Source organism: Mustela putorius, unplaced genomic scaffold (genome assembly GCF_011764305.1).
Source record: "Mustela putorius furo isolate JIRA1106 unplaced genomic scaffold, ASM1176430v1.1 tig00000596_pilon_pilon_pilon, whole genome shotgun sequence".
NCBI classification, from domain to species: Eukaryota; Metazoa; Chordata; class Mammalia; order Carnivora; family Mustelidae; genus Mustela; species Mustela putorius.
In genome coordinates this window covers 12,968,589-12,995,621 of record NW_025421428.1, presented here as the reverse complement: position 1 = coordinate 12,995,621, position 27,033 = coordinate 12,968,589, and the positions used below count along the sequence as shown (strand labels likewise).

At 49.2% G+C, this 27,033-nt stretch overlaps 1 protein-coding gene across 1 annotated transcript in view; it reads right to left on the bottom strand.

Moving 5' to 3' along the window:
* CFAP77 (cilia and flagella associated protein 77) overlaps positions 1-23,853 on the bottom strand; it is a 121,616-nt gene extending 97,763 nt beyond the window's left edge. Inside the window, exon 1 of the mRNA XM_004757064.3 lies at positions 23,557-23,853. Within this exon, the coding sequence (XP_004757121.1) occupies positions 23,557-23,745 (189 nt within the window). The 5' untranslated portion in view covers positions 23,746-23,853. The remainder of the gene's footprint in view (positions 1-23,556) is intronic.
* Positions 23,854-27,033: the final 3,180 nt, after the last annotated feature.

Sequence of the window (27,033 nt, the reverse complement as noted above, 5' to 3'; positions counted from 1 at the left end):
CAATAGTCCCTATTCTGGAGGGCTCCCTGGGAGGATTTTGTGAGAGAATGCATGTTAAAACTGGTGCCCGGGGATGCCTGGGTGGCTCAGTTGATTAAGCGGCTGCCTTTGCCTCAGGTCATGATCCCAGCGTCCTGGGATCGAGTCCCACATCGGGCCCCTTGCTCGGCGGGGAGCCTGCTTCTCCCTCTGCCTCTGCTGCCACTCGGCCTGCCTGTGCGCGCTCACTCTCTCTCTCTGGCAAATAAATAAATAAAATCTTAAAAAAGAAAAAAAAACTGGTGCCCGCTCCTAAAAGGACTCTGTGAGTGTGGGTTGCTGTTACTGTGAATGCTGCTGCTGATCTGGTGATCCTGGTGATAAGGGTGATAACGGTGATGATGGTGATGGCGGGGATGTCGGTGATTACGGTGATGACAGTGATGATGGTGATGCCGGTGATGGCGGTGATGACGGTGATGACAATGATGACGGTGATGACGGTGATGGTGGCGATGACGGTGATGACGGTGATGCCGGTGATGGCGGTGATGCCGGTGATGATGGTGATGGCGGGGAAGACGGGGATATTCATATTTCTGCTGTTGCGGCTGTTGTTGATCACGGGATTTCCCATTCTTCCCTCGGGGGGAATCACGAGATCAAGGGACAGGGAAGAGTCCAGCTCTGTCATGTAGATGAGGCAGATTACCAGAGGAAGACTTGGAACCGTGGCTGGTTTCTCTGAGGATGGGTTGGGGAGATGGAGGCCGATCAGCCCAGAGTTTAGAGGTGGGTGGGGGGAGGAAGATGCTGCCGGAGCGGCTTAACCACGGGGAGCCGATGCCAGGGATTTAAGCAGGTAAAGGGACAGGGAACGCTGATCCCGTGTGCTCCTACCGCAGAAGCCCCTCGTTGGCTGGCCAGTTTCCACCTGCATCCTCCAGGCCTTTGGGAGACCCAGGGCTGGGCCCAAGGCAAGTGAAATGTCATGTTCAACTTCCTCCTAAGACTTTATTTAGAAAGAGTGACCAAGTGGCACCCGGGTGGCTCAGTGGGTTAGGCGTCCAACTCTTGATTTCTGCTCAGGTCTTGATCTTGGGGTTGTGAGTTCAAGCCTTGTGTAGGGTTCCACACTGGGCATGCAGCCTACTTAAAAAAGAAAGCCACCAGCCTCCTGGTGGCTAAGTCAGTTAAGGGTCCAATTCTGGATTTCAGCTCAGGTCATGATCTCAGGGTTGTGAGGTTGGGACCTGTGTCAGGCTCCGTGCTGGCTGTGGAGCCTGCTTGGGATTCTCTCTCTCTCTCTCTCTCTTTCCCTCTGCCCCACCCTGCCCTCTCTCCCCCACTCTTTAAAATGACTGTATCTTCCCTACCCTGCAAAATAAAGGGGGAACTCAGGGATCCTCTTATCCCAGAGATTCCGCTGTGTAGTGGCAATTATAATTTCCTAAAATATACACAATTAAGACTCAGCTGAAAGCAGCGGTGTGCAGAGCCACTTTGTACCAGCTCACGAGAGCTGTTAAATATTCAGGTGTTTTGCAAGCCAACTGTTAAAGTCCTTATTAAAATTAAATTATATGATCTTTCAATTAAATAAGTTATATTAAAATAAATAAATACTCAATAAATAAATAATAAATACTCAAAACTCATCACTTCCTAGTTATTTTACTGTTACCTACATACCCTATACTCTTGAGACTTATTTATGTCTGTTATATCTCTACGGTGAAAATACCATATACTTGTTTCCCACACTCAGAGTGATCATTGCCAATGTGATCGTGTCCCTCTCAAAGGCTTCCTGCTGCCCTGCAACAAAGCCCAGACTCCTACCATGGCATCCAAGACTCCTTCTAGATCCTTCTGTTGCCATGTCCTGCCTCAAATTTGAGCCTGCAAATACTGACCCTCTTTCTGTTCCTGGAGTCTACCATACTGTCTTTCTCCTCCAGGACTTAGCAGCTGCTCTTGTCTACACTCCAAATGCAAGGGGCATACAAACCAGCACAGAGCACGATGATAAATGCAGTAATCTTGAAAAAACAGCCAAGGCAGTGCTCGCAGAGCAGGCTTAGCTCTTGTGGAGACAGTGATCAGAGGCTTTATGATAACAGGACTTCACCTTTTTACGCATTTGGTGTTTTTGAATGAGCATTATATGCACACGGCCCAGGGTTCAAAAGATGCAAAAGGTGAAAAATGAAGAATGTCTTCCTCTTGTTCCCATCTCTCAGGAGTTCCCCTCTCCCCTTGGAAGGCAACCTCTCTTATAATTTTTTGTTATCTTCATAACAGGAATTTTTAAATTGTGATGGGCGAGAGCCATGTAGAAGACTATCCCCCACATATAATTGTTTTTTTAATTTTTTTTAATTAAAGATTTTATTTATTTATTTCACAGACAGAGATCACAAGTAGGCAGAGAGGCAGGCAGAGAGAGAGAGAAGGAAGCAGGCTCCCTGCTAAGCAGAGAGCCTGATACGGGGCTCGATCCCAGGACCCTGGGATCATGACCTGAGCTGAAGGCAGAGGCTTTAACCCACTGAGCCACCCAGGCGCCACCCCCCCACACACACATATAATTGTTACTGCTTTCATTTTCCAGACTTCCCTTGCAGGCTCTGTTCAGGGACAAAAATAATTTTTGCAAACCTGTGACCAAACCAGAGGTAGAATTTTACGTTCTGCTCTTCCCCTCGCCTATCATGACGTCATGAACATTTCTCCCCCTTGTTTGAAGTCTTCCTAAGTATCGCCTTTACTGGCTACTGCATGAACTTTAAATATGGAAGGATGGAATGGTCCGTGAGCAAGGTCTTTAAAAACTTACTCTCTTCTGTGTTCTTTCCTGAATGTTCTTTTTACAAAAGTCACTCTGTCTGTATCTTCCTGCCGGGTAAAAGAGGCAGGAAGAAATTCTTCCTTGAAGCGAGGGTGGGAGAGGCTCATTTGATTGACCGGCATCAAATGACTGACTCAGCTTGATTTGACCCAATCCCGCTACGGCGGGTTAAATGGTGGCCCCCAAAAGACGCACCCCCACAACCTTCGAGGGTGACCTCACTTAGAAAAAGGGTCTTTGCAGATATAATTAAGTCAAGGACCGTGAGATATCTCAAGATCACCCTGGATTATCCACATGGGTCCCGAATTCAGAGAAAAGTGTCCGTATAAGAAAGCGCAGCAGGAGACCAACGCAGAGGAGACGCTCATGTGACCGCTGGGGCAGAAAAAGGGGGAGCGATTCAGTCCACGGGACGCCTGGAGCCTCCCCGAAGCTGAAGCATGCAAGGAAGTTATCTCAAAGATTCTCAAGGTGACACCTTGATTTCAGACTCATGCTCTCTGAACTGGGGGGGGGGGGGGGGGAATGCATTTCCGTGGTTTCAAGCCATCCAGCTTTTGACGGTTTGTTATGGCCACCATGGGAAATGAATAGACCTACCAAATCCATAACCAGAATCTCTTGTCTGGGTTCCCTTGATTCTCCGGGTAACAAGCACCTGCTGCTGAGGGACCACGACCCCTAGCCTCACGGCACCTTCTTGTGCAAGTACCTTCTGGCAACAAAAACTCAGACTCACCAGCATCAAAATCGCACTTAGCGGATCTACACCAAGTTGAACCAACGCTCCCTCCCTCCCTTTCTTCCGCCATCGGATGGACAGTGGGTGCCAGTGAAACCATTAGCTGAAATCATCAAGAACTTAAGGGGCTGAGATGAAGGTGGGAGGCGCTGGGACGCCCTCATGCTATGGAAGGGTCAGGTCATGCTGGGCTCCATCAGTAACATACGAGTTCAATTCTCACCATCTTGGTGGAGCTGATGGGATCAAGGTTCAGTCCGTCTGAGCGCAGCGCACTTTCCTCACCAAACACCACTCAGTATCAGCGACACGTCTTCACCTCCACTGGCCTCCTATGCCCCATGGAGGGGCGGGGGCAGGGCTCTCACAAGCAAACTGGCCTCTTGGATTTGGGGGAGGACATGCTGAAAAGGGATACAGATTCCTTTCACGTTTATTTTGCTCCAAGTGAACATAGGCAAAGGCCTCTTCCTAGAATATTGTTAGTACTGAAAACTGGAAATAAATTCTCCTGCTCCAAAAAATACGCTTGCTGGCAGATCGTGCCGTGTGGAGACGTGATGAATAAGAAAGGGTCTTCTAGCAAATTTTTTGAAAACCTCTTTCTCTCAGAACCCCCAAATGGAAGTTACAGTATTAAGTAAATAAATAAAATAAGTGGGCAATCTCGTGCTGACATTTTCTTTATCCCACTCGCTTTCTGTCTCATTAGCCTTCGTGGGGGGAGGAAGGATTGTTTTAATTAGCAGGGTTGAGAAGTCTTGCTTGGGTGGCTTCTCCCCCTGCTGTTCGCAGGACTACCCTGTCAGCTTATAAATACAATACAAATCATTACAGCCCACAAAGCCACCTCAGAAGGCAGCAAAAGAAAGGGGGTCCCGCCGGGTCCATGTTAACTCTCTTTGAACAATGCTCCTTTTCTGAGCATTCAAGTAGAGTTCAAGCGTAATGTTGGGCTTTACCAAACAGCTCAATATCCTGTCACGGAAAAGTGCTTTCTAGTGTGGGACTCGCCATGTGTTCCCTCTTTTTTCCCTCTGTGCTCCCAGCTGCCCAAGCAGAACGCTCATCTGACAGTGGGACCACGGCTCCCACATCCCCCTTTGGATTTACTTGTTAAATGCTCAAATCGAGAGGCAGACCAGAAACAATCTCCCAGGCCCCCAACAAGTTCCCATATGCGTTTCCACGCTGTTAGGCACTTGTGGTCTTGAAAATGCACGCACTAATGTTATTAATTGTGTTTCCATGAGGGACGCCTGTCTGGCTCAGTCGGTGAAGCCTGTGACTCTTGATCTCAGGATCATGAGCTTGAGTCCCACAGTGGGTATAGAGATGACTTAAAAAAATAAAATCCTGAATTGTGCTTTAATGATACAAAGTTCTGCACATAGATATTTTGCTTCTCCTCGAGGCTGACCTGCAGGCTCACAGCCCGTGAACAAAGCTGAGGGCTCCTTCGTGGAGAACACCGTGTCCTTATATGTTCAAATGGAAGTGTGTCAAGTTTGAATTGAGAAATAAATTCAGATGCCCACAGAAGTGCCTAAGTTACTATTTACCAGGAAACAGTCTTCTAGGTATTCATTAAACCATTTATTTATTCACTCATTCGACAAGCCTTATTGAGCACCTACTTAGTGCCAAGCACTGCCAACACTAGGGATAGAAAGATGAATGAGACCTGGTTCCTGCCCATAAGGAACCCACAAGATCAGATGTTTAAATTCTTGACTGTTAATTCCAAATATGAGCAACCTATGAGGTTTGTCTCAATTAAATGTCTTTTAACTTGACAGTGAGTCATGTTTTCCTATTTCTGTGCATGTTAAGTATTCTGAAATATACTCTAGACATTGTGACTCTGCATTAAGTTATATTCCTCCTAAGAATTTTTTGCTCTGTTTTATTTTGTTTGCAAGTGGCTAACTTTAATTTGATTAAATTCAAACTAAAAACTCTGTATTCTGTGATGGGCAGCAGCTCAAATCCAGGTTGACTTATTTTAGCCTTTGTCTGTCCCACCCATAGGGTGTTCAGGAATCTTCCAAAAACTTAGGCAGAGTTTATATCCTGAATTAGGACTTCTCTTTTCTGGCTCTCTCTTTTCTTGGGTTCTTCCTTCATTTCCCAGTGACTGTGGTTTCCTCAAATTCTATCTTCAGGCTCTTCAACCACAGGCTGGATAGAACCATAGGTTTCTATCCAAATTCTAGGTGCCATGTACAGCACGTCCAGTAGCCTGGCTTTTCAGGAAGAGTCATTTTCCAAATGAGAAGAACGTTTCCTGCTTTCTCTTCTTCCATGGGCCAGCTCTTCATCTGGCTTTTGGATCCACCTGTGTTTGTTGGCTTTCTAGAGAATTTGGGTAGTTGGGGTTGGGGGGGTGTTTCTTTGTTTTTTAAATCATATCCAGAGTTGGGCTGAGATAACTCTGGATCTCTGGCAGGGTTGGTCTGAGAGGAGCTTACTCCCCATGACCAGAGGAAGCACGGTGTTCTGGTGTGTAAAATGGCTTAAAATGGTGCCTCCTCCTCCGGCCATGTTCACTGAATTCCCAGCTACCTCCAATAAGAGGAGAGATTCTGCTGAGATTGTCTAGATATAATGCTTACAACATCTTAGGAAGGAGAAATGAGATGATTGGCTCCAAAAGATGATCTGAACACATGTGTCTACCTTTCCACCCTCCCAAAATACCATGAAAAAAAAAAAAGTATTTTTCAGAAGGAAAAGCCCAATATAGTGTAGGAAAACAAGAAAGAGCCCCAACAGTGAACCAGAAACTTTAAGAAATTCCCCAATGATCCAGATCAGACAGGACGAGACATACAGAAAAGCAAAACCAGAGGAAACCACCAGCAGAACTCTGTGTAGGAGAGGATTGCTATGGAACCAGGAAGTTTTCAGGAAAATGCCAAGTCCAGGTCAAACACACAGAAAAGGGGAGTGGCTCTGGGGCAATATCAGGGACTGAGATGCTTGATTTTTGAGCAGTCAGGTTGGCTCAGCCTCTCTCCTTCCTGCATTACTCCATAAACCCCCTAATCAATCTGCCCACGGCTACCCCAGGTACTCCAATCTATGCTCTATAGCCAGAGAGCCTTTCCAATGCTAATGTGACTGTGTTCCTCTGCTCCCAGTCCTAACCCCTTCTTAAAGACCTTCACTGACTTCCACTACTCTTGGGTTACAGGTCAAACTCCTTGACTGGCCTCAGGTAGGGCCTGCATGGTCCCTGCCTCACACCATCATCTCCCATCCCCCTGTCCCAGCCACTCTGGACTTCTTTCAGTACCATCCAGTTGAATCCCCATACTCTCCCCACCACAGGCCCTTTGCACACACTCTTCTAAATGGCTGGAATGCCCTTGTCCGTCCCCTTCACCCCACCCCAAAACCACCCCACACACACATGTTCCTCCCCTGGTCCATTCAAATCTCAGTTCAGTCTTCATTTTATCCGAATAGACTTCCCTGGCGCCTGACCACCTGAAGCCTCCCAGATGCCCCAGAAGCTTCTCCTCCTTGGCTCTCACCACACTCGAAATCTTACGCTTATTCATGATGTTTTGATTAATGCTCTTCTGCCCAATTAGACTGGAAGGCTCCACAGAGTAATGATCACGTCAGATTTTGTTCATCAATCTCTCTCTAATGCCTAGCCCAGTACCAGGCACATATATCGGAAATTCAGTAAATACTAAGGTATTTGTTGACTAAGACAGAGATGGATGAACGCATGGATGGGTGGATAAGTAGCTCTGTGGAAGATAAAAGGGCACATGTTATGGAATCTGCCCTCCAAGAGTATCGGATAGCTGGCCAGTGAACCAAATTAGATATGCTTAAGCATTAAATATCAACAAGGTAGGAGCCTGGGTGGCTCAGTGAGTTAAGCCTCTGCCTTTGGCTCAGGTCATGATCTCAGGGTCCTGGGATCCAGCCCTGCATCAGGCTCTCTGCATGGCAGGGAGCCTGCTTCCCTCTCTCTCTCTGCCTGCCTCTCTGCCTACTTGTGATCTCTCTCTCTCTCTCTGTCAAATAAATAAATACAATCTTAAGAAAAAAAATACAAGGTAAAAGTACCACAGATGGTACAAGAACATATGTTATTGCTTATCCTATGAGTGGTCCACACCACATGGAGGGGGACCACAGAGCTCTAAATGTTGCTATATCCACAGCCCTCATCGGGACGGCAGCCTCAAGTCCAACAGAAGGATGCCTCTCCACTGATAGCCCCGTTATCCTTACCACAACTCTTGGACCGAGGCCCAAAACCCAAGCCCAAAGCAATTACCTGTCAAAGTCTTACCCCCATACCGCAACACATGACCTGGTTTGGCCACAGGGTCATTTCGAGGGTCATTCATGAGGATCAGGTCACAATGGGGTAGAGTGGGCCCGCAATGCAGTAGGACCGGTGTCTTTATAAAAAGGGGAAATATGGACATAAACACATATGCAGGGGAAATGCCATGTGAACATGGATACAGCCATCCTCAAGCCAGAGAGGGAGGCCTGCCGAAGATCTTTCTCGGCCAGCCCTCAGAAGGAGCCAACCCTGCCAACTCCTTCAGCTCCGACTTCCAGCTTCCAGGGCTGGGAGGCAATAAACTGATTCTAAGGCGCCCACGTTGTGGTCATGTGTCACAGCAGCCCTAGCCACCTCAAGCGGAGGGCAGCGTCCCCAGTCCCAGGAAGGACCAGAGCAGTCCTGATGGGGCAGGTGGATTGGGGCGGGGCCGGGAAGGAGTGGGCGGGGCCGGGAAGGAGTGGGCGGGGCCGCCGGGTGGGCGGGGCCGGGAAGGAGTGCGTTCGCATGAGGGAGGAAGCGGAGGTACAGGCTGGAAGGGGATTCTTATCTCTGGAACGGAAAACCTCTTACACCCAAATAGGGAAATCGGAGCTGCTGGCGCTCCTGGGAGGGCAGTCCTGAGTTGCCCAAACCTGGCCGAGGCTGGCCAACGTGCTGCGGCTTGCAATGTGTTCTCCCCAGACTGGAAATAACTCGGCCGCGGGCTTCCTGCATTGATAAATTCATCGTGTTATTAGGCGGCGGCCGTCTTCTTTCTATTTAGATTAATAACCACGTAATGATCACCTGGGCTGATTTAGATGGTGTCATTTTAAGAAATTACGGTTTCGATCCATCTTCTCTTTCCCCTTTGCCTCGGCCCTCCCTGAATTATTCCTAAGGAAGAAACCAATTAATCGTGGCTTGGCTGTTGTAATGGAGCCCGCTGTACAATGTAGCAATGCCTAATGGAGTTTTAATTTCCCCGTGGTGAGTCAATATTTGCTTTAAGAAAGAAAAATGTCACCATAAACCACTGCCCCCAATGAATTTGGTAGCGCAGAAGGTGAGCGAGTCTTCTTTTTTAGGTAAACAGTGATGGAAAGAGGATGGGGAGGTGGGGGGGGGGCTTCCACTCCCCACAAATCGGGTTGCTTATGGTCTTTGCTGCTCCTTCCTACCTCGGTGGTTATTAAATATTTTGCTTTGCAAATGCAGAGAACTGTCAGGGACTCACCCACAGTTTAAAGGGCCTGAAACAAAGTCATTATAATATAGAAGAGGAACGATTTATTCCAGCCTATTAATAACTTGTGGGGAGCGGGGAGGGGACTATACCAGTAGGCATCCCTCTTTGAAGACATTACGAGCCTTTTTTATTTCCCCCCAACTAAGGCTGAGCGTGGAAACCAAATCCTCCTTTCTAAAAAAAAAAAATGGATTCGACTTTTCGGGATCGTGCGAGGAAATAAAGTTCTGCAATCCTCTCTCATAATAAGTCTGTCCAAAAATGATGTTGCTCATTCCGTTGAAAGATAGTTTCATTTCCTGCTCAAAATTGGTATGAAAAATTTGCCTTGCCAAATGAACATTGTATACTGAACTTGTCAAATCCTTCCTCCTGACACAAATAAAAGATAACATTGGGTGGCAGCATGTAAAACAGCTCTGACAAGATAGCAGAGGGAGACAAAGAAATATACATATTTTGATTCTCTCTGTTTTAGAAGCTGGGGTTGGGGGGAGACACCAGCACGATGACTGGCCAGCTTGTGAATGCTTCAGGTAACAATTGAACAAGTCACTTTCATGTCGAGTTTCAATGCTATAATGACCCTGTTTCCAATTAGCCAAAACATGACAAAATTTCAACTTTTATAGCGGCAAAAGCTGCCAGGGAGAAACCCACCTGAGTGACAAGGCTCTTCATTCAAAAGTTTACGGGTGCACCGCGCGGCTGTAATTACTAGTTCTAACACAGTGGGAAATTATTCCTAGCTTGTTTAAAAATAAATAAGGTAAATGATCACCCTTTCATTAGATCTGTACTCATACCATATAAGTGACTTTTTTTTTCCTATTAAAATTGTTGATTGAAGGCCGTTAGCTGTTTATCAGCTCAAAATTACATTTCTGCTCTCTTAGGGGCCACCGCCGCTAAGAATCATACTCGGCACCTAGTTAGGAACAAGAAAAGACTCCTAAAACTGCAATTTCAGGGGGAGAAAAAAAACACAAGCAAGAAACCCAGATTGCACCTCCGCGTCCCCTAAGGCATCACGCTTCTTTGTTCTGCTAAGAATAATTAACCTCAATCTCAGCTCCCGGTCCCTAGATTGATTATCATAGTCATTTAAATACTGTAATCTCATTTTCAGCACCGGGGTGAGGAGGGGGGCGCGGGGAGCCGGGCTGGAGAGAGAAAGCGAGCAAGGCTGGGAGGGAAGAGAAAACAGAATAAATTATCTGACAAAAGGGAGCGGGCCTTTCTGCTCACAGAGCCTATTTCGGATCCTTCCACTTGATTGGAAAAGTTGATGAAGTTTAAATGAAGCAGAATTAGGACCTCAGGCCGCTGAGTATTGACGCGGGCTGCGCGAGCCTGTACAACTCAGTACCCCCCCAGGTTTCGGTGGAAAACAAGAGACAGACCTAAATGGTATAATCTTCAATCGAATCTAACATCCACACTGACAAGGCAAGGTAATGAGTTAGGCCAGATCAGGCCTGTTGGTTAAAGAAATTAATCCCTCCCGCAGCCCTAGAGGGCTTTGATGCCTATTGTGGCCCCTGTCCCAGTCTATCTAAATGCTAACTAACTGGGAGTGTGAGCCGGGGACTGTGCTTTTCATTGCTGGCGCTAATCTGATAACAATTTGCTCTCGCTGATTAAGGAGGCGGGGAGGGGACAGGGCGATGGGTGGGAGCGAGGAGGGGGTGCCTTGCCTTTGAAAGGGGGAGGCCGTGCTGGTCATTCTGGATGCCAGTTGTGCCCCCAACCTGGTAGCTGGTAGATGTGTGCGCTTCGAATAACCTGCACACCAGACTTCCGTGCGAAACCAGGGATCCGGGGATCCACGCGTCTTTTCTCTTTGTGGCTTGCCTCTTCTTGAAACCAATAATCCACCCAGAGAGCAGGCTCCTGACCCGCTCTGTCTTCCTCACATTAAGCTCGCTCCAGACTTTCCCACCCAAGCTCACCTGGCCTGGCCGTTTCTACATCTAAAAGGACTTTCCCTCCTCTTGGCCGAGGGCTGCTCAGTTCCTGAGGCTGCTCCAGGCCAGGCTGGAGTGGGGAGGGGGCCCTCTCCTCTTCCTAACCAACTCTGTTAGCAGCCTCCTGGTCTGGGCCACCCCGCCCCTGCCGGGCCTCCCTGATCTCAGCCTCTTGCAGCCCCTTCTAGGTGTGTGCAGGTACCCGAAGAGGCTCTTCGAGAACAGAAATGCTGACCCTTCAAATCTATGTGGACTTTTAAAAAAAGATTTTGTTTATCTATTTGAGAGAGAGAGAGAGAGAGAAGCAGACTCCACACTGAGCAGAGAGCCCGATGTGGGGCTCGATCCCAGGACGCTGAGATCATGACCTGAGCCAAAGGCAGAGGCTTAACCCCCTGAACTGCCCGGGAGCCCCTGGATTTGATGACGCGGATTTGATGAGGAAGATGAACTGGATTCTTCCTCCATCAAGACAAAGTTGTCTCCTGGGTAAGGGACAGTGTGGCACAACACAGAGGGACCATGACAAGCTGGGGACTCCCCACGCCACAGCACCAGCCCTTCCTCCCCCACTGACCCCTCTGCATGACTTCAAGTTTGATGACCTTGCAGAGATCCTGTGTGTAGGAGGCCGGCACTCCGTGGAAACTCAACAAACGGCGGCGTCGATGGCCGCCAAGCTCTTCTGGTCTGTGCAATGGTCATGACCTCGGGCCGTGGTGGAGTTGGAGCCCGGGCTCTGCCTCCTTCGCAGTGGCTGGCTGACCGTGGGCAACATGCACGACCTCATTAAGCCTCAGCATCCCCATCTGTAAAATGGAAGTTCAGCAATCCCATCTCTTAGGACGGTTGCAGGGTTGCAGAGACTGCGAGATGCTAGTGCCTGAGAAGGGCCCGCACAGGGGGCTCTATGGAGGGCCGCTGCTCTCAGCCAGGACCGTGGGGTGGGGGTCACTGCTGGTCGAATGGGGCTGCAGCCAAGAGCTTCCTGGCAACCCAGACCCCAGGCCTCAGCTTCCTGGTGCTCCCACTCCTGGGAAGTCAGGCCCGCCAGCATCTCGCCGGCAGATTCAGGGAGGATCGGCAGAAAGAAGCCAGCGGCTGCCTGAGAAAAAACGGAGCTTTCAGAAACGCCAGCAGACGCATTCCTCTTAGAAGGGGAGTTTTTGAAAGACTTGCTCAAACCCCGAATGTATGCCCACTGGGTGCCTCCAGCATGAGCAAAATCTGCAGTGACAGTTCATAAAGGTTTTGGAGGCAGCGGCGAAGCCCGGCTCTCGCCCCAGAAGGACCCTCGGTAGCACTCCAGCAGGTTCCCTCCGACGGCCCGGTGGAAATTTGGAGCGTGACAGGCTGGGGCAGGGGGCCGGGGGGGGGGGCGCTTGTTTTATTTGCAGTAAGAAACAAATCACAGTCGCTAAGCCCCAGCCCTCGCCGTGCGCCCAGATGCCCACCCCGGAGGCCTGGTAGGGGCCGTGTTGACCTTGCCCATGTCAGTTCCAGCAGCGGAGGCGCCCTGGGGCTTCCTCCAGTCCAACCCCCACGGGGTTCCCTGCTCTGTTTGGCCTGTGTCCCCCCCGAGCGCAGGTAAGGCAGCGATGGCACCGTGGTCCTGCTGTGGACCGTCAGCCTTCCGCGCTCTGCCCCGTGTAGCCCACTCCCTTTGGCCCCAGCAGGTTCACGGCCGGCTGGAGGCCTCTGCCAGCTCCGGCCTCACTCCCTGCCCAGCCTCCCTTCAGGACTCCGTCCCTGACCCTTCGCTGCAGCTTCCAGAGCTCCAAAGACCTCCTCGCCCTCGAGGCACAAAACCTCTTATTTTGCCTGGACCAGTCTCCACTGATGGACCACCCAAACAGACGCATGCACACTCTGCCCCCAGCACCTCTGAACTTAGCACCTCTAGACCACTCCCCAGCCTCCTGGTTGACCCCTTTTAGCGTCCATGTCTCCCCCAAGGAGCCTCTCCATAGATCAGGGAGAGCAGCCCTGCCGTCTGTCTTCAGCAGGTCTTGCAAGCAGCGGGCAGACAGAAACGAAGGCTCTCCTGTCCGTCAAGCTACCCTCAAGGTCAGACTTGGACTAGCACCAACCCGCCCCTCCATACACATTCTGCAAACGGGCAAACAAGCAAACGGAAGGTCAACTCCGGCTAACTCTTAGAGGGGAAGCCACTCAGGTGTGTAGACCGGGGCTGAGACCCTCCCAAGTTTCAGGGTCAATAAGAGACTAAGAGTTCATCACTGTGGTCCTGGGGCAGTGTGTGCCCGGTGCCATGCTTACAGAATGAACTGTGACAGGTCACCAGAACCTAGGACTCTGCGATCTGCTCATCGGCGCAGTCCTGCCCTAGGCCCCTTTCAACACGCCGCGACTCTTCCTGGAAAGCTGCCCCAACCCCCACCGTGCTGTGGAAGTTGGATTTACCCTGAAGTGAACGAAACTTTAGTTTCGGGTTTCCTTCCTTGCCTGTGGCCCCATCCAAGGCCTTGGACCTGATTTCCAACATGATTCATCTGTTCCTTGAACAGGGAACCTGGGTCCACCTCTCCCCAGCCCCCCGGCTCCCTACACCCGCTTACCGGCCCCTGTGTGACGGGTCAGCTCAAGTCTGATTCATTCCCTTGCCTCCCCAGCCCAGGTGCTGCCCTCGGCACTGAGCCAGGATCCCACCCGGAGGGGGACGACCCCTGCATCGGCCCCATTTAGCTGTTTGTTTTTCTGGCTCACGAGATTATGAGCGCTTGGAAGGCATCGCCCACCTCCAGGTCAGTTTACCCCACATCTTGGGTGCCTAGCTCCGAGCCTTGTGTACCATAGGCGCTCGGTAAGGTCTCGCAATTCAAGCAGCGAGTGAATGAATATATCTCCTGGTTCTTTCCTCACAGTGAACCCAGGGTCCTACAGTTGTTCGTTCGTCAAGAAGACACTTGTCCATCTCCGACTCCGTGCCTTTGCTCAGGCCAGCCCCATTCTGGGTACCCCTCCTCTCCCGGCATGCCCCAGCCCCGGTGCACAAGCCCCTGACACACGGCTCCTCTTGCCTCCCCTCCCGTCTCCCTTGCCTTTAGAAACTTTTTTTATTGGTTGTGATGTGCAAGGTCTGGTTCTCCCCTCACCAGACCATAACCTTCTTGGAAACGAATCCTCAGACATCTTACGTTTCCACCAGGGCCCTGCACATAGTAGGGGCTTACTAAATATTTGCTCCGTGATTGATGGGCCCATTAAGAGTCTCAAATACACACTAAAAAATAAACAAAGAAACAAATAAATAAGCAAGCCAACCTCTCTGCCCCCTCCACAAGACTCAGAAGGGGATAGAAGGGGCTATAAATGCAAATTCTACCCAGTGGGAACAGGAAGATGGCACTTGAATGTGAAGCTCACTACTACCCAGTAAGGTTACCCACCTCAGCTGCCAGCAAACTTTCTAATTCCCTCAACTGAAACGCAAAAGCCTACAGATCACCGCTCCCAGGGCATCCAGGTGGCTCAGTCGGTGGAGCGGGCGACTCTTGATCTTCGGTTGTGGGTTCAAGCCCCACGTTGGGTGTACACATGATTTAATACCATTTTTTTAAAAGGTCACCTCTCCCAGTGTCTCGTTGGGTGGCCCACTGCTGTGGGGGGCTGTGGCGTCCGAGCTCACTAGGGCTTTTTCTCTGGTCCTGTGGCGTAGCTTCAATGCGGTGCTGAGCCATCGGGCCAAGGCGTGGCCTTTTCACTGATGCTGGGCCCTAGAATCCAAGACTTTCTGAATCTTCCCCTTTCATTCCTCTGGACCAACACAAAAGGTTTTGATCCAGGCAAAGAAAATGTATCTTGTATGCTTCTGGGTTCATTGGTCTCCCAAATATGTATTGTTTGGTTCATATAAAAGATCAAAAGTCCTTCTTTTGGGCTCATTATGTGTTTTCCACAATGGTCGCTGTCCCCGCTGCCCCGTGTGATACGCATGTTGACCTTTCCGCTCATTGACCCCTATGAGTCAACTTCTTGACCGAACGCTGCTGTGCCTTGAAGTTATTGGATGGAAAAATACAGTTGTTTTTTTTATAAAGCACATTTATGTGCTTCCCTGAGATGTTATACTTTATGCCACAATAATACTATAACGTCTATGCCATGATGGGGCTCCAGCCCACCATGAGCTCAATTTGTGGTGTCCCCGGGGCACCTGGGTGGCTCAGTCATTAAGCATCTGCCCTTCAGCCTGGGTCATGATCCCAGGGTCCTGGGATCAAGCCCCGCATTGGGCTCCCTGCTGAGTAGGAAGCCTGCTTCTCCCTCTCCCACTCCCCCTGCTTGTGTTCCCTCTTTCTCTGTGTCTCTCTCTGTCAAATAAATAAATAAAAATCTTTTTAAAAAAATTTCCGGTGTACGAGGTCAATTCCATTTAAAATCCTACATGAATTTCTGCAGGGAGAAACCAAACCAAACCCTTGGAGGCAGTAGACAAGGAAAATGGAGCTTGCGCGGGGACCCGTGGCTACCCGACACCCAGCCCCCACGCCACTTATTTATCTGAGGACTTACTGCGCCACACCGCATAGATCGTTGAAAATGCTTTTTATTTTTTTTAAACTACAACATGGGTGAGGCCAGAGATAGACAGACCCCAGACATTCAGAAGCTGTCGCTGAGGGAAAGGGGGAGATTTAAAATTGTCATAAAATGGGGCACCCGGGTGGCTCAGATGGTTGAGCATCTATCTGACTCTTGGTTTTGGCTCAGGTCATGATCTCAGGGCCGTGAGATCGAGCCCTGCATCCAGCTCTGCGCTGGGCATGGAGCCCGCTTGAGAGTGTCTCTCTCCCTCTCCCTCTGTCCGCCCCGCACCGCCACCCGCACATGCTCTCGCCCCCACTCTCCAAAAATAGTAAATAAATATATAAATTAATAAATTAAATTGCCATAAGATGTGCGGAAGGGGAGACAGAGGCAAACAAGCGAGGGAGACACAATTAGGAGAGCAGTCTCATTTCTACGGTGTTTGTACGGGGTTCCCAGGGCCCTTGGACCATGTGGGAGCTCACGGTGGATTCTCCACGTGGTCGTTCTCTGATTCAGGGCTCCTCCTGCCTGGAACTGTTGACATTTGGGACCAGATGCTTCCCCGCTGTGGGGGTTGGAGGCATATGAGAAGATGCTGAGCAGCTCTGCTGACTTTGGCCCAGTCGATGCCAGCAGCACCCCCAGCCCAGTGGTGATGACCAAGAAGGCCCCCAGACATGTTAGATGTTCCTTGGGGAGCAGAGACACCTCCCTCAGTTGAGAAGTCCTGGTCCAATTCCAGAAGGTCACAGTGTGTTCAGTAAGATAGTAGCTCATTTAAATCAGTCTTCGTGGCATCCTTGACAAGTCAGTGAGGCCATCAGCACCCATGATTTATGGATAAGGAAACTGATGCTCAGAATTTAAGCCACGTGCCCAAGGACCCTCAAGGGAGCTAGAAACCAGATGGTTCTCAACCTCGGCCAGGGCGCACAGTTGCAAGAAACCTGAGACGAGCTGGATGATGGTATTTTTCTTTTACTGAAGTAGAGCTGACATGTAATATCGTATTGGTTTCAGGCGAACAACATAGTGATTTGACAATTATACACATGACGAAATGCTCACCAAGTGTGGTTACCATCTGCGGGTGACACTCTTTTTCAACAAGAGCCCAAAAAGGGGAAGAACGCAGCCCTTTGGCGAATTTGTGTCATTATAAATTTATTTTCTAAGTTCGGATTTACACGTGTATTTAGAAGCCAGTGGATGAGAACACAAAGGCTGTTTGGAGGAACACATATTTGGAATCAGAATAATAGAAAAGTAACAGAAGTGGGCACTCCTGGGCCCAGGATACTTACGTCATCTCGGTGAGCTCTCACGAGTCCCCCATGGCCAGGTGCCAGCTGCTATCACCCATTTTACAGACAGTAAACTGAGGCTCAAAGGTGAGAAATGTTCCCAGGAAAGTGGCTGAGACAGAGCTCACCCTTGGATCTGCCTGGATCCAAAGGCTGCCATCTGCGATGTGACCTTTCTGTCCAGAAGGTGGCTATCTGCCTGGTTATGACTCCATCTGTGTATGTCTGATCATAGGAGAACGAAAGCTACAGCCCCGAATTGTTTTAACAGGTCTCATTGACCCAGGAGCTTGAAAGGAGTCAAGGAGCAATTTCATGGAGAGTTGAATTGTTACCAATGACAACAAATGCTCTCTCTCTCTCTTTTTTTTTTTTTTTAACAAACACAAAAGTCGGACAAGAAGCACACGACATTTATAGTACACACTAAAACCAACCACAACGTAGTTGTGATTGAGACTATGTTGTGCCTTCGCTTGTTTTTGCCTGATCAGCCAGAAGGTTCTGAAACCAGAGCAATGGTCTGAGTTCGAACGGAGCCCGGCTCCCAGAGGCCACGGCAGAGCTGGGCACACCGTCCCACATGAAGAGATTCGCCCAGCCTGAAAGTCCAGAATGATAATATGCTTGGTTCCAGTACTCCCTGTCCGTGACATGTTCTCCTGGGCTCCAGCACGAGCACAGAAAAAAAAAAAACCCCAAACTAGTCAACTCCATTGCTAATGAGTTGGTGGTCCCCAGTGTGAGTATATCATACAGAACACATTTAACAGAGTTTCCTTTTCATTACACTTTTTAAATAGCTGAAGATGCATTTTCTTAAAAATAAATAAATACATAAAAGTATGACCAAGACATCTTATGGAAACCCCAGTGCTTCCACTGAACAGCTTGAAAACCAGCGCAATAGAAAACGGGGATTGGAAGTTTTGTCCACAGGGCCAGTTGGCAATCAAGAACACTTTGTCTTTCAAATAAAGAGAAGCAGCCTGAATTACACAATGAACAACACTTGAGCATGGAAGATTCTGGAAGGTGCTGGAAGCGATGGCTGACTTGTTCATGGTGGGTTCAGAACTCTTCCTGGGGGACTGGCCTTCCCACCAGGTTGAAGTGTTCTGAGGGCCACGTAATCAGAAGGTGGCTGGGTTCACAGCGGAGGAACCCCAGTTCTGAGGGTTTATTTGCATTAACATTTCAGAGCCAGAGCACACCTTCTCCAGAGGGACAGAGGAGGTCCTTCGGGACAGCCGTCCCAGGGGGTGGTGAAAAGCCTGAGAGGGAGCAACTGGGCTTTCTGAAAAGGCCTGAGGCTGAACGAGATGAGCTCATGGCTTCAGCCCCTGCTCACCAAACAGTGTGCCTAGGCACCGGGAAGGGGGAGGCTTTGATTTAAAAAGAAGAAAACAGAGAGAGAGACCCATGGCTTTCCCCAGAGAAATGAACCCGACCTACTGGCCAGCCGAGAGGGGCCCTTACGATGGGCAGCTCACTCCTTCATTCCCCTCATAACGTCTTATTTTTTCCTGTTACGTCGCCACGGAATATAGTAGGATCTGAGCAATCAGAGCTATATTCTCTTCACCAGATAAAGCCGAGTGTAACATTTTCAGATTTTACTCAAATGTAGTAAGTATACTGACCCACGCTGGGATATTTGTACAGCTGTGTGTTTGCCCGCCTGCTTTCTGTTTGTTTCTGTGCATTGATGTTCACCGGCATCAATACTTAGAGACGCTAAAGCCATTAGTGGGCACGGTGTGGCGGCCTAACTTTGTAGAGCGTCCAGTCTGGACCCACTGGCTCTAAATAACTGCTTCCTCGCAGCGACAGTGATAATGACCATAATGACAACGATAGTAATCACAGCGGCGGCGCCCAGTCTCGAGAACCCAGAACGCCATGTGAGGGGGAAACCTTTGAACACATAGGATCTAAGGACAGTGAAATCATTTGACCCCAGAGGGCTGAATGTTTCCTAGTCCACCCCTGATCGGGATATAACTCTCCACCCTTCAAGGTCCAGTTCCAGGTCTGTTCCCTCATAAAGCCCACCGAGTCCTGCTCAGGCCTCCCTCCCTCTAAATCCGGACCCTCTGGCTGGTGCACTGCACTTGAAACTTGCAAGGAGGGGCCCGTGACATTGCTTACCTTATTATGCATGTGTGTGCCTGTGTGTGTGTTTGCGTGCAACAGTAAGGGCTAATTACCCGAGAACTTGCTTTAACACAAGCGCTGTGCTAAGCAGTATGCCTGTATACACTCCATCGCCCCAGCTCAACTGTTAACTCCTTGTGCCTTGTGGGCAGGGCAAGGGCTGAGATCAGAACTTGTTTCTATTCACTGCCCCCCTCCCCTGCCTCCCAGGAGAGCTTAGGGCACATAGAAAACATTCAATAAACACTTCTTGCCTGCCAGCAAATCCCGGGAAATTGGTGAGCTCACACTGGAAGGCAAGTTGAGGAAAATGATGCAGGAATCAGGTTCATTGGTGAACATTTTTGCACTGCCTGCCATACAGAAGTAACCAATCTCAGTTGTCATTAATTAACTGGTTACATAATGTGGCCAGAAGAGCGAGGGGCTGGCAGTCCGGAGACGTGAATCTCATCCCACTTCTGTGACCAGGGCAGAGGGGAGTCTCTTCCTCTCCCTGGGCCTTAATAGCCTCAAAAAAAAAAAAAAAAATTGGACCGGATGTCTGCAAGCCTCCTTCCAGCCCCAAATGATGTGATTTTATGACTCTATTTCATAAATATACCCACTTCTTATTTGTGACATAAACCCCCATAGAAAAACAAAGTTAGTAATAAATTATGAAAAAAATCGGTGCCACGATCCTGTGCACTTTCTAAGGGTGCTCGATTCAATCAATTCCACCCCTGTACGTTGCCTGCCTCTCAGGGTGACAGAAGATTCAAGGCTGTCAGTGCAGCAAACCAGGCAGTCTCTCCCCTATAATTGTATTGACAGGATATCAGCTGAGTTCCGAAGGCAGGCAGGGTACACCCTGACAGCTTTTGTGAAGGAGCCTTGAAGGCTATTGTAGCAGGATCCTATGTTGAGTCACAGAATTCTGGGGGAATGGGAATCAAGCAGAAAGCAGCTTGGTTCTTTCTCTGTTTAATTTCATTCTTCCCAGAGAGTCACATTTGAAGGAACACTGGCTAACTGCACGTCACTTTATACAATAGAGTCGAAGCCCTTTCTAATGGAAAATATTTACTTCTTTTTTGCGGCCACATAAAACACCCGGCTGATTCAATCAACCCCACTAATAACCGGTGGGCTTGATTTTAAATGAGGCAAGGAGTTGTTGAGCATTTGTAGATGAAATACCAGCTTGGGTGTCTGAGTTTTTCACTTTTCACTTGGGTTACTGTAGCATCTTACAGACACATTTTTGAATAACTGATGTGTATCCGTGCTGGTAAATTCCACGGGTGTGAAATCGCAGTGTTGGGTTTGCTCAGACGGTGTGTCTGCATTTTCAATTAAACAAATCCTGGTCCTCTTCACTCGAGAAAACAATTTGAGCAACAACTGCCCCCCCCCCATATGGCGGAATCGATGACTATTTCTAAGGTGGTATTTTTTTCAGTATAGAGGCAACCTTCAGGTCCAGACTCCGACAAGGCCAGAATATACTTCATCCTCATCCCCTTAAAGACACCCTCGGGATAGGGCACTCTCGCTTCTGCCACACTTGAGAAGGTGCACACTCACATGGGAGTCTGGACACGTGGGCTTGTGGAAGAAATCCACAAGCCAAGACTCAACAGAATCCCAGCAAAAGATTTTTAAAAAATCGTTTTTAAAGCCTCCACAATCACGAGTCCTTTCAAATCTTCTTTGCTTTAAAGCTGAAAATCCCAAAGTGTTTTCGTAATTTAAATTTCATTTAAGTATAGGAAGCTGTTTGGAGTGGGAAAATTATGCTGGGCTGGGAGCCAGTGAACGTAGCCTCTGACCCAGGCTCTGCCACAGCCTTGGGCAAAGAGCCCACCACAGATGGGTACAGATGGGTACACAGGCCTCAGTGTTCCCATCTGCAAGGAGCGGTGTGGAAAAGGTAAGAGTCAAGGCTCTGTCTGCTCCCAATGTCTCTGCAACTTTTACTTAGACCGGGTTTTGGTGGGAAATCTTGTAGCAGCGGTAAATATTGAAATGTGGACATAATCTTAACTGCTACAGAAGGGAGCTGAGAACCCATCGAGAGCCAGAGGGAGGCAAGTAAAGAGGAAGGACTAGCTGTCCCTGACCCGAGAAGAGCCAGGCATCATCCCGGAGCGGGCCTGGAAGTGGCCCCCTGCGGCTCAGGCTTGGTCACCACTGGCCAGGGTGGTCCTGCTCCTCCTCTCGTGCCTTGAAGACAGAACCCCTGGCTGTGGGTCAGTCATCTGCGAATCTTCCAACCCTGAAGCGCAGGTTCAGGAATTGGGGATTGAATTCATTTGGAAGCTGTTCAACTAGTGCCATCCAGAGGCCAAATACTGTCCTTCTTGAGAGATACCGTGAGCAAAAGAAAAAGAAAGGAGGGAGGATCTTACTCATACGTGTATATTATATATATGGTATACATACATACATGTGTGTACATATACACATAAAATGTACATGTATGTGTAGTACATGTGTGTGTATACATGTGCATATACCTAGAGGTATGTGTGTGTGTGTATGTGTGTGTATGCACATACAGTTAACCCCTAGATAAGTCAGAGAGTCAGGGGTGCTGACTCCCGAGTGCTTGAAACTCAACTATATTTTTTTTTAAGTGGTCTCCACGCCCAGTATGGAGCTTGAACTCACCACCCCTGAGATCAAGAGTCACATCTCTACCCACTGAGCCAGCCAGGCGCCCCACCACTCCAACCCTTGACTCCCCCAAAACTTAATTACTAACAGCCTCCTGTTGAGTGGAAGCCTTACAGCCAACAGTCAGCTCACACATATTTGGTATGTTATGTGTTCTATATACTGTATTCTCACAATAAAGTAAGCACGAGAAAAAAATGTTATTAAGAAAATCAAAGGTGGACATTAAGGAGAGCACATGATGTAATGAGCACTGAGCATTATAAACACCGATGAATCACTGACCTCCACCTCTAAAACTGATAATACATTGTATGTTAGTTAATTGAATTTAAATCTTAAAATTTTTAAAAAATAAACTGAAACAACAACAACAAAGAAAATCAAGGAAAAGAAAAAAAAACATCTACAGTACGGCACTGTATTTATTTTTTTTAAATCTGCGTGTAAATGGGCCTGGATAAGAGCAGATCCACATCATTCAAAGGTCAACCGTATATAGCTTGGGGTGGGCATCTCACACTAGTGATGCTACTGATTCACCAGGGAGAACACCAGTAACTCTACAACGCTGTTTGTTTTATATGTCAGTAGAAAGGAGCTGGTCTACTAGTACCTGCTTGTGAAAGCAACCGCCTAACCCTAAAACCGCAGTGGATCAGAGATGGAGGACTTGATTCTCCCCTTTATCCCAGAAAGGTAAGCCCCATTTGTCCCATCCGTCTGCGGAGAGTGGCCCTCCTCACCTCAATATAAATAAAGGACCTTGTTCCACTTGGCTGGGGGTGTGGGTGCTGAGAACAGGAGCATAGTAAATGGAAGGGTGCTAGTGTGATAAGGCAGGTTGCGGTGTGGGGGGCGGTGTCAGGAACAAAGTTTGGGGAAGGCAAGAGGAGAGAGTCAGTATTTTCATAGAAGGCAGTGAACTCCGCTAATTCTAGCACGATGTTAAGAAAGTCCAGATTCCCTGAACCAAAACAAAAACCAAAAACCCACCAAAGAACAACAAAAACCTCGGGGCTCTAACGAGCTCCTGGCGTTGATACATTGTTACTGAGCCTGTGGTGACCGCGGCGCCACTCCCGGCTGCGGGCACCGCGCGCATTTCTGAAAGCGCACTGCCCCCCAGTGGCGCAAGACAGACCTGTTCTCGGATCCGCTCCCCGAGGGCCAAACCTCAACTTGACTCTTCCGGTGGCCCCGGGAAGAGCGTTGGGTGACCGCCAGTCCCGAAACCTCTGAAGTGAGAGAGCATGCAATAAAGGGGGGGCGATCTAGTTAATAAGCCGCAGCTCCCACCCTCGTTCGTGCCTGCGAGCCCCCCAGGGCAGGGATGCGCGCTCTTTTCTCTTCGGGCTGTAATTCTGGGTGAGAGTATGACTGGCTGGAAATTAACTTGTGAAGTGATGCTTCCAGGAGAGATACAGAACCCTCGCTGCATCCTAGCAGCCCAGGCGTGCGGGAGGAAAGAGGGGGCCCGCACCCCGAGAAGGACATAGTCTGGGTGCGTGTTCCCCGTCGATCACCCTGTGGACTCACCGGCGGGCTCCCGGGTAAACAGCAGCAGCCAACCCCGCGGGCTCGCCGCGTGTCGGCCGCTGTGCCGGCGGCCCGGTTCAGTCTTCCCCATCACTCCTGTTAATGGGAGCCATTACCATCCCACCTCGAGGATTAGGAAACGGAGGCGCAGAGAGGCGACGCCACCTGCCCCGGACGCGTGGGGATCCAGGTCTCTGTGCACCAGCGAGGGGGCGAGCGCCGAGGGCTGGCGGGCGTGGGGGCGGCTCACCTTGACGATGAGCGGGTTCTGAAACATGGAATCCCGCACCACTCCCAGCCTCTCGTTCTCCATGCCGGGTCGGATGTCGGCCACGGTCAGGGGCCGCCGCGGGGGCGGGCAGATCTGGCTGACCGTGCGGCGCACCGGCTGCTTCTTCCATCGCAGCGGGTCCTGGCGGGAGCTCTTGGCCTCCGGCATCCTGAGGTCGCGGGAGGTCCGCGAGCGGGCTTGATGGGGTGCGCTTCCCTGCTGGCGGAGCCGGGCGCAGGGCTCCGAGGGGCCCACCACCACTCCCGGGCCGCACCACCCGGGGCACCGGGGTGGGCCCGAGATGCCTGGGCCCCTCCAGAGAGGCGAGGGCCCACTTTGCGCCGCCCCCTCCTCGCAAGGAGCCCTAAAGCCCTATATAAGCCCCCTGGTTCCTCAGAGGAACTTCTGGGCACCGCTCTGCGGATTGGGAACAGACAGAAAATCAAGATCACCCCTTGAGAAAGAATGGAACTGTCTGTCTCCATGGCGACGGGACGCCAACAGCGCCCGAACTTGTGGCTTGGTTTCTTCCTTGAAACTATTGGTGGTCACCAAAGTGGACTTGCTTAGAGTTTTCATAACTAGATATGAGAAAAACCCAAGAATCGCCACTGGCTTGTGATAAAAGCGGGGGTTCTAGAAGGGCATTTACACTTGACTTCCAAAGCAAATATACCTCCCTCCACCCACCCTACTCCACTCGTGACCCCTTATTACTCTCCTGTCCTCTAAACACACACACACACACACACACACGGCTAGTGCGTTAAATTTTTCATGATGAAATAGGGATCTTCATCCCGGGCCTGATGTTACTGCTAATCCACTTGGGTGAACTTGAATCAGTCACCCTTTTGCATCCTCAGTTTTTTCCCCTGTGAAATGGGTGAGGAGGAGAGTCTAGAGTAGAATGAGATTAGTAGTACCCAACTTTGTGCAACAGAATGGAGGGAAATGGAAAAATACAGATCCACTGACTTAGAATATATGGAAATGAGATCTGGGAACCTGAATTTAAAAACAAACAAACAAAAACCCTCCTTCTTCCCATTTGGCTTTTTTTTTTTTTTTAATTTTGAAAAAAGTTCAAAACTACAGAATAATTGAAAAAAGAGTACAGTGAAAACCCATATAGATTTCACCTAAGTTCACAATGCACAGACACACATTGCAGAATCACCTTGAAAAAATCGGTTGACAGCCCCCTGTTTGATCCTAAACCCTTCAGCATGTATCTCTCTGCCAAGAACGGAGACATTCCCACATTACTACAGTGTCTTCATCATGTCCGTGGATCTTAATATGACATAATAGTAGCACCTAATGTCTGTATGCCAAGTTGGGAATCCACACGTTTTAAAAGCTTCCCAGGAGATTGGCACAGTGCTTTGGGAACTGCTGGCCTGGATGATCTCTCGTTCCTTCTAGTTCCAGCCTCTTGTGGGTTCTTTCAGTCCTCATCATCTTCATTAAATATGCAAATACCCACAAGGCTCTGGGTAAGAGGGTTTACCAAGGGCAAGTTGCACCAACAGCAAATTTGCATTTCAAGGCCTTACAGACCACCCGTGGACAACACCAGCACTACATTTCCAGAGCAGACTAGACAGACTTCTGGTTGCTCATCCAAGCCTGGAGCAGCTGTTGGATGGTGGTGGTGTGTGATGTGGTATGTGCTTATGTACTTATGATTTCTTCAGCCTGCTTTACTTCCAAACTTCTGCAGAAATACAGTTTGTGCACTTTAAAAATATATATATTTTATTTATTTGACAGAGAGAGAGATCACAAGCAGGTAGAGAGGCAGGCAGAGGGGGAGGGGGAAGCAGAGAGCCAGATGAGGGGCTTGATCCCAGGACCCTGAGATCATGACCTGAGCCGAAGGCAGAGCCTTGACCCACTGAACCACCCAGGCACCCCTAGGTTGTACACTTTTAATCAAAACCGCTTGGCAGCTCACACAGAGGAAGTCAGGCGGTAGACATAGGTGATGTGCAAAAGAAAAATTAAATTTCCTTATTACCTACAGCCCACTGACAAGTCCTTGAAACAGGCAGAGCAACATTCCTCCAGGACTCAGCCGCCTCGATGTTACCACTTGGCTACGGGCAAAGGGCACTTAGCCCAACCCCCAGGATCCTAGAAGTCCACTTTAATATATAAAAATCCCTTTGGAGACTTCCTTTATCTCCATCCCCCAAGATATATGTTTGTTGGCAACCATCCCTGAAGCATATGACCTATCGATATACATCTGAAGGGTCTCATGACTCGTTTTCTTAGACAGTAATAAATGACCTTTCCCTAACAGCAACTAGCACCCTCAAGGTCCTGGAAACTTTGCTTCCAAAATTCCCTAGAGACTTAGGCTAGCCCTAACCCCCTCCCAACTTGAAAGTATATAATCTGCCACTCCTCATCGTTATGCCCCCCAAAATGGGTCTGTGATTAAAGGAGCAAGACTAATATAAAGTGAAGGTCAAGCACAGCTTTGTTTCGTGCCAAGCATCAGGAATCAAACTGACTGGCCAGGGCCGTGCCTCTTACAGAGAGGGGAGACCCTTCTCTGTTTCACAGACTAGCTTTTAAGGGCAAAGGCCACGCACAGGTGGCCAATGAGATTGTTAACACACACAGAAAACTCCACAGTGATACTAGGTGACCAATTGAGTTACAATTTCCCCTAGTAGACATCTAATTTAGCCTATCACACCTTGGTTAGGATTGGTGCCAAAAGGCTCCCAAAGGGCAGGGGCCCATACTCCTTGGAAGCTAAGGGAGACAGTATGCAACACCCCACTGATCGGATGTCTCCACCTGGCCTGACCCACCCCTGTATTTGAGCTTTGTTACCTGGAGCTGGTTTCTGGGACTTGTTTCCAAGTAAGTCCCCTGGGGAAAGGGGAGCAGGGACAGCTTAAGGGTTAAACAACGGTATTGTTTTAACCTTGATGGAAGCCTCTTGCTACATAGGTCCTTACACTAATGACCTCAGTGCAGCTCTTTCTGCCCACAGGTCCTGTTCCCATGCTTTTAAAAAACCATCTCTCTCTCTCTCTCTCTCTCTCTTTTTTTGCACCAAAAATATCTCAAGAATTCTTTCTTGGCGGTGGGCTCAGAACCCCAACATGTTTCCTACATCACAGGGAGGGGGCAGGTAGTGGAGTAGTGGAGAGAACACAGGCTTGAAGTCCCCCTGGACAAGCTACAGGAAGCCTTGGTTTTCTCATCCAGAGGGTGTGGCTGATAACACCTATAAAAAATAACAATCCCACGATACCCACGTGAGGTTGTTGCAGGATTCAGGGGAAAAGTAGCTGCCAACATGGTTATGTTTACAATTCAAGGAGTCTAAATGTTTGAGAGGCTTATATACCGGCCTCGACTTTAAAACTTTACTTTGAACCATAAGCCAGGTTTCTTCAGGGCGCAGTTGCACCGGGAGGACTGGGGCAA